At 36.1% G+C, this 11207-nt stretch overlaps 1 protein-coding gene across 1 annotated transcript in view; it reads right to left on the reverse strand.

The window, feature by feature from the left end:
• Nucleotides 1-8711, reverse strand: part of LOC107748653 (cyclic AMP-responsive element-binding protein 5-like) — an 11663-nt gene extending 2952 nt beyond the window's left edge. Inside the window, exons 1-10 of the mRNA XM_016563547.1 lie at nt 8620-8711; nt 7271-7342; nt 6933-7026; nt 5255-5358; nt 4768-4961; nt 2575-2638; nt 2378-2458; nt 1531-1836; nt 1233-1454; nt 1005-1104 (exon numbers count right to left, since the gene is read on the reverse strand). Of these exons, the coding sequence (XP_016419033.1) occupies nt 1005-1104; nt 1233-1454; nt 1531-1836; nt 2378-2458; nt 2575-2638; nt 4768-4961; nt 5255-5358; nt 6933-7026; nt 7271-7324 (1219 nt within the window). The 5' untranslated portion in view covers nt 7325-7342; nt 8620-8711. The remainder of the gene's footprint in view (nt 1-1004; nt 1105-1232; nt 1455-1530; nt 1837-2377; nt 2459-2574; nt 2639-4767; nt 4962-5254; nt 5359-6932; nt 7027-7270; nt 7343-8619) is intronic.
• Between the last annotated feature and the right edge of the window lie 2496 nt (nt 8712-11207).

The following is an 11207-nucleotide window of genomic DNA, read 5'->3' on the forward strand; positions in this document are numbered from 1 at the left end:
CGACTCTGACCTGCCCACAAACACTTCCGCTAGTTAGTGTGTTTACATCATGCTGAGAAGACGCTGTGTTCGAGGATACCACAGAAATACAATTCAAACCTTTTGTTGTGTGCATGTCATTTTACCAAGGACTGCTTCTCTAATCTTGGCTTTTATCTTCATTGGCTTCTAATCTTCTTAATTTGGACTAACAAGCTAGTTAGTCTAACTCTGCTAAATGACTAAATAAATAAATAAATACAAATAATAACAAGCTCTCCGAACCACAACCTGTAAGTACGATTGATACGTTATGTGTACATTTTCAATTGAGTGCTCAAAATATCAAGTTTTTCTGCTAAAATGTGATGTATACCTAGTGCAGCTTTAGGTTTCCAGGTAAAGCACGATATTAGTCTTACTGAATAAAACACACAATATGAACATAAATATTAGCACTAAAAAATTTGGGGCTAGTAAAATTTTTATAATTTTTTTTCTTTTACACCAAGGCTGCATTTATTTGATCAAAATACTGTAAAAAAAAAAACAGTAATATTGTTACATTTTTCAAAAACGATTTATTTTATTTTCAATTTAACTTTTTTTTAAATGCATAATTTTAAATGCATAATGTACTTTAATGTATTTTACTGTAATGCATCCGCACTTTATATTTTTAATATTCTTTAGTTAAAATTCAAATTTTTAATTAATATTTTAAATTTTTTTATAAAAACTTCACAATTTCATTTTTATTTTTTTATTTGTACTTTTTTCTTTGCATTATTTAAATATATAATTTGGGCTTCCTAATTGTCATGGAAATAATTGTGACAGTATAAAAAATTATAGTGACCAAAAATATGCATCACTGATAAGCAATTATATCATTTTTTATTTACTATTATTATGGGTGAAATATGACTCAGACATGTTCTTCACAGGTTTTAATGAAACTCAACCCCAATACACTAGTATTTGAGAGAAAGCAGGAGAGAATGAAAAAAACGATTCATACTTACTCTGTGTTTCTCTCTGTCTCACAGAGACAGGACAGTCTTTATGTGCGAGAAGAATTTGCTTCAGTTGAGTGACTTCTGTCCTGAGTGATGTCACCTCATTCTATGAGAAAACAAATATATATATATATAAGCAAAGCAGCAAATGCATGAATCTACAGTACCATGAACTTTCAGTTGTGTTTAATACTGCAAGGTAAGTACATGCACAAACTGCATATATAAATGTACCTGCAGCTGTAAGTTTGTGTGTGTAATTTCCTCTGCCTTCCTCTCCAGCGACATCACCCAGACCTTTCTCTTCTGTCTGCACCGCGTGGCGGCAGCTCTGTTTCTCTCCAGAAACTTCTGTCTGCGCTCATCTGGGTCTTCCTCTGCTGTCCGCCGGCGTCTGGCCGTGGAAGGCTGTGGAGGAGATTGCGGGCAGGGGGTCTGTTTTGGTGTGGACGACATCTATAAAACACAAACATTATGTTCAATATTACAAAAGATTAATTAGAAACTATAAAAATCAGAGTTTGACCTAGACCTGTGTTGGTATCGGCTGATGTGAAAGGGGAGGGGGGGTCTGGTGGGTGGGGCCAGCATGCAAATGAGCAGGTGGAGAATGGTGAGCGTGGCTGTGATGTGATTGGTCTTGGCTTTGATGTTGATGTGCGAGTCTTTGCGGTGATTGGCTGTGGCAGTGCTGCTGGTATGCGTGATGATGAGATGCGGATTGTAAATGTGACAATGGGTGCTGCTGTGACGACATCATCTCCATCATGTGGCAAAGAGGATTCTGACTGCCATTGGAAACCGCAGGTTGGCTGTGGGCTGGCATGACCTTTGACCTCTGAAGGATTAGAGATGGGGAGAGATGGGTCAGAATGGCTCCTGGGGTCACTGTCAACATCATTGTCATGTAACACTGTGGATATTTCATGCTATTTCAAAAGGAAATGCCCAAAGTGAGATTTGCTTTGCCAACTTCTACAGGAAACCATGTGTTTTTAATTTCTACATCTAAGGTTTCCTGTGTGTGGTGATTGTTTGCGATGGTTAGATTACTTGGCACTTTTACGTTTTTTAAAACACAGAGAATCTACAAAGACGCCTTTGAAAAGTCAGATGATAACCAGGTCAAGCCGAAGCCTTTGAAATTCAATCCCCTCCACTTTCTGAAGAGAATCAGCACATGTGTGTGTGTGTGTGTGTGTTAATGCCGCTTTTTTAACAGGCAACATTGCATGTGTCTGAATTAGATAACTCAATCAAGATGTCTACATTAGTTACAAAGCACTGTGGCATTATAACCCCTGTCTGACTTGTAATGTTTCTATAGCGACATCATAATCCTGTAGCCATGGAATCAAATCATTAGTATAGGGCTGTACCTGAAGGGAGGAGCATGAGCCAGAGGGGGCGGGGCCTGGTATGCCAATCATACTAGAGTTCATTGACAACTGTGCCTCCATCTGTCATTTTAATAAGATATGAAATTATCATAATGATGTAATAAGAAACAGAGGTATTATTTCGATTAATATTTTACTGGTCCGATTGGGTTTGAAATGCTTTCGGGTTTACTTACATTCATGGCTGATGTCCCAGTCAAAGCATTTGTCTGTCTGCTGTGCAGATAGCTGGGTGCAGATCTGTAATGTCAGAGGGATTCACATTAGCAGAGAACAAAAGATTAAAAGGTCCCACTTTATATTAAGTGGCCTTAACTACTACATACTTACATCAAAAAATAAGTACAATGTACTTATTGTGTTCATATTGTATTGCAAAATACTTCTGCTGCAATTGAGGTGGGATACGGGTAAGGTTAGGGACAGGTTTGGTGGTATGGTCAGGTTTAAGGGTGGGTTAAGGTGTAAGGGATGGGTCAACAGTGTATATAATTGTAATTACAGAAATTAATTACATACGTAATTACATGCTGGTATTTTTTTAAAATATAAGTACAATGTAAAAACATTTATGTACACAATAAGTGCATTGTACCAAATGATTCATTTACATGTAAGTACATACTAGTTAAGGCCACTTAATATAAAGTGGGACTGATTAAAATTACATACTAAAAATATGTATCTACTTTTGGGGTCGGTAGAAAGCAGTTTAGGAAGTTTACACAAAAAGTGGAAAAAAAGGTATTCTGACAGCTTTACATTGGTAAATTCTGTGTAGAGATGTAAAGCTGCATGACAGATCAGAATATTTGGGATCTCAGATGTATATGGTTAAATGCTGTGTTGCAACAAAACTTTTTGACTTGTTTTTTTCTACAATGAACTAAATGTATAGTACTAAAGTACTGGGACGATTTTGCGCGAACTATTTCCCAGTACTATTTAAAGGGTTGCATTCGCACCGACAGTGTGTACTAAGAAGTGACATAAGCCGGTCGACAGCGACGTCATTTGTGCGCGGCGTTCAACAACAGAAACAAAGAAGAACAACATTAACAACAGGAGAATAGAGGACGCTATGATCGGAGCTGTGTTTTTGTTGTGTCTCGCGGGTTTCACAATAATGGACATGGAAAGTCGACATATACGTAAAGCGATTGAAAGAACGGAAAGGAGGACTAAGAATCTCCAACGACAACTGGCAGTGCTACATTTGCTACAAGTGCCTGCACTTCAGCGTCCGTCCATCTATCGCTGTTCTCCATACTTGCGAAATAAGTTGACTCAAAGTTTACAGTATGTTTACGCGGCGTTTTAAATCATGGCGGGTAAGGGCGTTTTCGTACGCGTTTGGCCAATCAATGTCTACTTACGTCACGATTAGTACCAGTTGTGCTGGTTAGACCCTGCTCCGGAGTAGGAGCTAATTTGGTTCTCGAAAAAGGCAGTCCGGTACTAAAATCGCACACAGATCCGGCGGTGCGAAAACACCAAAAAGTGGGTAGTTCCACAATTAGTTCTGGTACTATGAAAAGGTTCCCGCGGTGCGAAAGGCCCTAATAAAACACTTAAGGTCAAAAGCTTTAACACTGAAAATCCCCTAATGAACATAATGGTCTCAAATGACCCATTGAATGGAGGGATCTGATCGCTGTTTGGGTTTTTAAGGGTTCTGAAAGCAGCTGTGGTTTTATGAGTTGATCAGGGACTTGCCCGTAAGAGAGTTATAGGTTCACACTGTATGTAGGTCCTGTGTTTCAAAAGTGCCGTTCTATAGTTTATCATGGAGTACCATTAACAGAGCCATTGACTTAACTTGTGTTTATTTTACATGGCATAATGATTTGGATAAAAGCATAAATAAATATGTGTAAATGCAGATTGCTCTTATCATATTTTGAAGTGTCGCCGTATCGATTTCTGGCCTGTTTTGATGCGTCCGAGTCATTAATCATGTACATAATGTGTTTTGCATGCATTTTGATTCATAATTTTGGGACCACTAGTAAAAAGGATTATATTTTACATTTTCTAGTTGAAAACTATTTTTTATTACACCTTATATTATCAGCATAACAGTATGAGTCTCTTAGTATTTGGTTGTCCTCTTTACTTCAGTGACAGCAGCTCTTGAGCTGCAAACTCCACAAGTTTGTGTAGAACCTGATGATCATATTCTCTTGCGTGATTTGAGGATGATCCTAAGAGCATATTGTGCTTCATTGGAAAAAAGAACCTATTCTGTACTACCCCCCCCCCAAAAAAAAACAATGTGTAAAAGGACTTTTTTTTCATTTCAAACCCTGACCTTTAATGGGAAAATAAGAATATGGGATATTTTGGTAATGATATATGATAACACTCACTGTTTATTTGAAGTGGAGTATGTGGCAGTGCATTGAGACTGAGGCTGTGAGCTGTGTGTGTGGAGCTGGTTCTGGTTGAGATGAGCCAGTGCGCACTGCTGCTGTTGCTGAGGTTGAAACTGATGATGTTGACTCTGCTGAGGCTGTGTTTCAGTATGAGGCTGGTTCTGACCTGACGCCTGTGCAGGAAAGTTCTAAAAGCAAGAAAATATTTAGAATTTAGAAAGCATAAATACGCAAAATTTTCTTATATTTTAGAATATTTAAAAATATATTTTTAGTAATGCTCCTTCTCCTTCCTCTGTCTTCTATAGATCCCTCCCTATTTGTGTATATGTATGAAAACTGTTTGATATTTAATACTCTTAATCTGATCATCTGATAATTTGATCTGATAGCTTGATTTTTCTTACTACAATCAACACAAACACACACACACACAAGATATTTACTACTACTTCACACAAGTAGTTGTTTTTCCTCTCACCGGTTTGGTCTCCTCCTCTGCCTGTGACTGGTTAAGCTCCAGGTCAGTAAAGAGGCCCACTTCCTCACAGTCCCGTAAGAAACGGGTCGGAGTTGGAGTCTGATCTGCAGATGAATAAAGAGTACATGTTTCTCACAAATGCAAACATCATCATCAGATTCCACACACAAAATACCACTGGCAATATATAAAGTAAAAACACAATGGAAATTTTTATTAATTAAGGCATGGCAGGTTTATTTATATTGCACATTTCATGCACAATGGTAATTCAAAGTACTTTGCATAAATATTAATAAAACAATAATAATAATAAAATAATAAAATAATCATAACAGGTTTTTAAGAAATAACAATGAAAAGTAAAAAAATTAAATAAAATACAAATTGGAAAAAATTATTTGGCCAAAAATGTATTGAAATCAAATATGAAGAATACATAAATAAGATGATACAGTCAGTAGGACACAGCATATATTAAAGGGGTCATATGATGCTTTTTTAAAGATCATTATTTTGTGTATTTGGTGTAACAGAATATGTTGACATGCTTTAATGTTCAAAAAACACATTATTAGCCGTTTTAGGGGGGCGTGGCAGAGTCTTAACTTTGATAAAGAATATCTCTTTGGTTTTGAGACTTTAGTCTTTGCAACTTCAGGGATCTTATCTATGCACAATCAGCTTGTAACACTCCAAAGAGAAAGGAAAACTTGAAATCGCATCATATGATCCCTTTAATAATTGTAATATTGTATTAAATATTTTATATATTATATTATAAATATACTAAATATGTTATTTATATATATTATATTATAAATATACTATATATGTTATTATAAATAATATATTGATTAATATTAGATTTATCTATGCATATTTGGAACATCTGCTTTTTTGATGTCTGTTAAAGAATGAAATAAAATAAAATGCTGGAAAAATGTTGGTTAAAAATACTAAAGTTACTAAAATAGTTTAGTATAAAGCAAAAAAAAAAAAAAAAGATTAAAGCTTAAGCAAATGTGTATCTATTTATCTATATATATATATATATAGAACATACTAAGGAAACTAAGGAGGCATAGGAAATTTCTCAAGGTCAAGGAACAAAAACTTCAGATCAGTAGATCAATATCAAGTAACCTCCAGGCATTCTAAACAAACGTAGAGAAACTAACCCTCGTCTCAATGTCATGAGCAGAACTTGTCTGAAGTAATCTTCTGGCATGCTCAAAAATGTTAAAAATTAACCCTGTGTCATAAACATGAGCCTGATTTTGCTCTTGTTGTTTTGGTAATTTAGGGGTAGTCTAAACGAAACTGCTTTTTCTAGGCAACTATGAAAGGGGTCAGAAGGTAAAGTCCTCCTTTTGTTTTTTATGTAAATGTTTCTGTCACTGCAATGATGGCTCGCAGACCCCAGAGGTCAAGGGTCATTCTGATGTTTATATGTCAGACATTGGGTTTCCAGGGTAACAGACATTGTCTAAATACTAAATTAAAGGAGATGGAGAGCATGACCTATCATGACGCACATTTGCTTTTCACAGGCTCTTATATTACTGACCCACAAGCTGTAGACTGATACTCTTTAGTTACATAAGATATTAAAACAATAAGATATTAAAACACATAAGATATTAAAACAGTGTTGATGATAAAACATTACCCTTACCTGAAAGCATACTGTCACACTTAATAGAAGGGAATTTAAGGGTCATCTCATGTTTGTGTCTGTGAATAATTAGGTGATCTTCTCTTTGGAAGCGCTACGAGAACAAGAAACATGGCAGGCCGTGACAATGCTGAAAAAGCACAGCTCTTGGCATCTTTGAAATCACATATTTGTTCCAAAATGAATAATAATATTTCAAAGGTAATTAATTATGAAGTGTTAATCAATTTAACAATCTAACTGATGGCTAAAACTTGTGACAGCACACATAAAACACATAGTTGTAGCTCTGAATGATATGACAACAACTATCCGTAAACTGGACATCTGTTACTTACCTGTGAGCATCCAGGAGCAGTGCACACATGTGGCATGTCCTGATCAACATTCATCACTGAGATCTAAAAAACCTAAACATACATATACACACACATGCACACAGACATACAAACACATGCACACAAGGGAGATGACATTATAAAGTGCTCATGACAAATAGACAACAAACAGATATAAATGACACCTACAGGCAAATATAGTGTCAAATACGAATTAATTATTTTAATTTCCCAGTCTTTTAGTTTTATCTATCTATCTATCTATCTATCTATCTAACGTATCTATCTATAGATAACTACAACATAAACCTTTATGCAAATAAAGAGATAGAGACAAATTGATGATAGATAGATAGATAGATAGATAGATAGATAGATCTATGACACCTAATTAGTGAAATATATATTTTTAAAAATAGATAACCTATTTGAATATCTCTCAGTTTTCTATATGTTGCCCACATTTCCCTGTTTTGAGTTATCTTCTGTGTTCTCTGTATATGATACGTATTACATCATAATCGCGCCTTATAAAAAGACCCTACTTGCCCGGTCACTTATAACGCGAGCATTCCTCGAGTCATGACATCATCATTTAGTTCAGCCGGGGCAGGAGTTTGAATTGGCAAGACGGGTCTACACTACAGTGCTAATGCCAACAGTCTAACCGGCCTGCAGAATGACGTAATGGCGAAACCGGAGGACTCACGCGGTGTCACGAATTTTACAAACCCAAACAACAAGATCAGACATCCTACCCAGGGGCAATAATGTGTCATATTTTGGCAAAGGAAAAAAAAAACATCGTGAAGTTGTCTGAATCACTTTGGAGTATGCGTGACGGCAGATGTCATACAGGGTGTAGGCTATATGGGGAAAAATATTATAAAACCAAAGCAAATGCAAATACTTTCTCCCTCAAAACACGCGCAGGTGTGCGATATAACATTTAAACATAGCCTATGTAAAATTCAAATAGACTTTAAACCGCTACCTGTCAAACTGCTATTCCGCTTGAACGCGTTGTTGACAAATTTGTTGACAATCTTCACTAAAAATGTACAGACATCCATTTTACAGAGAGTCATAACCTTTTTTATTCTAATACTTATTTTATCTGTTTGTTTGGTGGAGTCACACCCCCTTAAACAGACATTCAGACAGTTTACGAACATTTCAATGGAAACCGGCACTTTGACAGATAACGTTACCAACTTTGACAGTAAAACAATAACAACAGCAACAAAAATCCCAATAACACTGTACAAGACACGCGTTCCGTTTGTGTATTGAACTAAGTGTGAAATTATATTCACAAGCGCAAGTGTAAAACAGTAATACTAACTTACCTAAACGCACGCAGACTGAGGCTAGCAACGCTCCTCGCGCTGGGACGAAGCACGCTGAAGTGAAACGCGATTACAATATGATCTATTTACAGAAGCATTACATCACCTCGCGGTGACGTCACGTGGGATTCCTGAACTTCTAAATCATTGCGGTCCGCTTTTTAAAAAGAGGAGGGCTTTCAGACCGCGCGCACCCGCCCACCGGAGGATGTAGTGGGCGTCCAATGCGGACATTGGCGCGTTGAGGGGAAAATAAGGAAGAGGGAGGCGCCTTGCTCGGTGCTTGCTGCGCCAACAGCTGTCTGGAGCGGTGCGCGGGACGGTCCCGGTTAGCGAATGGTGTGTGATGACAGAGAGAAGAGAGAAAAAGGGCATGTACAAGCGTGTTAGCCTTTGGTATAAAATGTTTAATTACCTTCCTGTTTGTTTTTTTAGGTGGTCAACGATATAATCTGCATGCCTTTTCCTTCTTTTTCTATATGGTTACAATGTAACTGGAAAATAAAGTCAGAGTCAAAAATGAGAGATTATGTACTGTGAATCAGACAGTTATTTATTCAAAACTGGGCTCTGGGGTACTTTTAATAAAATAATGATAGGCTAGCTATAACTTAAAAATTATATATCCAAAATATGGTAGTTGTATCTGTATCAAGACATTATAGAGCTTTGACATAGATGTCAACTTTTAGAAGGGCAAATTAAAATAAACAACTCTTATGTGACTCTTTACACATATTGTCATTTTCAAAACAGTCTAAAATTAAATTTATCATTAAAAATGCATCAACTACACTTTTTAGAACCTAATAAACATAAACATTATCTTTGGTTGGTGTGATGGAAATGTTCAAATGTCAGTGTGATGGATTCCAGTGCACTTTGCATAATCAAGGCAATGGATAGACTCTTTGTGCTTTCTAAGGAAATTATCCTAGTAAATAGATGTTTCTGACTTATGCTATAGTCAAAATGGCTGCCAGAATGCTTCATAAACAAAAATGTCAAGCCAAAAAAAACCCCCCACCATCTGTCAGAGATGTTTTATATGATGACATTAACCATAAGGAGCAAAAACAGGTGCCAGGATTTTTAAGCTTTTCATTCAGTAAAGAATATATCTTGATAAATTCCCTCACGACACGTTTTCGAAGTTTAATCTAGTGTCTAACCACATTGTGTTATACTACTGAAAACAGATGTCATGATTTCAAATATATGACAGAATGTGGATACATTCAGATTATTGTAAAAACTAAGGGGTGTGTCTGATGTTCAGAACAGCGTGGTCCTTTTGTGGTAAGCACTAGGGAAAGAGTGAAAGAAAAAGGCAGAACAAGTGGGAGGGAGAGAAAGAGAGCGTGATTCATTAGTGTGCTCTAACTCAGAATGCTAGTAGCTGTTTCCTCAGCAACACCACAAAACAGGAAGTGATAATGATGTCACAACAAACTCCAGCCTTAGCTGACTCCTACCTCAATGAGTATGAATCATTCACACACACACAGAGACAATGCAGCAGAGGACATGCACCCACAAGTCTCACATGACATCATCCATGTTTCTCCCATGATATAATTCACCTTAAAAAGGAACTGTGTCAAGTTCACCTTTTGTTTCACAATTTAAAAAAATTGGTGATTTTTGCTAATTAACAAAACATAAAAATAACATTTACATTGATGCACAATTTAACTGATTTACAAAAGAGGAACAGCAGCAATTCATTACAGATAAGAATAATAAACTAAAATGAAATGTTGACCCTGATATCAGAGCTATATGTGCTTATTCTTTTAATGTTTTCTCAAAGTTTTGGACGTTTTTGGTTGTTTGTGAATGAATATACAATATGTGCATGTGTGTAGCAGGTCACACGTCTGTTTGTAACTTTTCACATGATCCTTTGTAATACTTCAGTGTCTCAAGGTAGATCTTGAAAAGTTTCAAAGATTTACTGCACATCAAAAATTTGGAACTAGATGAATCCTGAACCCTTTGATATTGTTCAGTCATGTTGTTTGACCTGGCATGACCTCCTCACAGTTTCTAGCATCTGGTATCGGCTGCTTAGGTCTATCTTGTTTGAGGCAGATGGTTGCATTTACTAACATCTGGCTGGCTTTACATTATAACATTATATGGTACGTCCATGGCCGTACCCAGGCTTTGAAAATTATATGGGTTGGTTGGTGTTAATTGTGTTATAATAACCCACAAATATAACTCATTATATACACTATAAACACTTTAAAGGAGACAGACATGTAGATGTTTGTGAAAGATGTTTTCTCTGTTTTGGATGGATGATTATTTTTAAATCATACCCTATTTATTGTTTTATAATTATAATTTTAAAATGTGTTAATACTTTACTACACTGTAAAAAATGATCGTGATTTTAACGGTAAAAGACTTTGTATGTAAAGCACATTTGTTATGACAAGAAGAGCCAAGGGAAATTGTAATGAAGTGGGTTTGATAACTATTAATTATGATGAAATCATCATCTCATGATCTGATTCACTGATCTCAATTAGTGTCTAATTATATGGGTTGATTCATTTTTTTGTTTATGGTACTAATAT

The sequence above is a fragment of the Sinocyclocheilus rhinocerous genome, unplaced genomic scaffold (genome assembly GCF_001515625.1).
Source record: "Sinocyclocheilus rhinocerous isolate Xijiao unplaced genomic scaffold, SAMN03320098_v1.1 scaffold499, whole genome shotgun sequence".
In the NCBI taxonomy this organism is placed as follows: Eukaryota; Metazoa; Chordata; class Actinopteri; order Cypriniformes; family Cyprinidae; genus Sinocyclocheilus; species Sinocyclocheilus rhinocerous.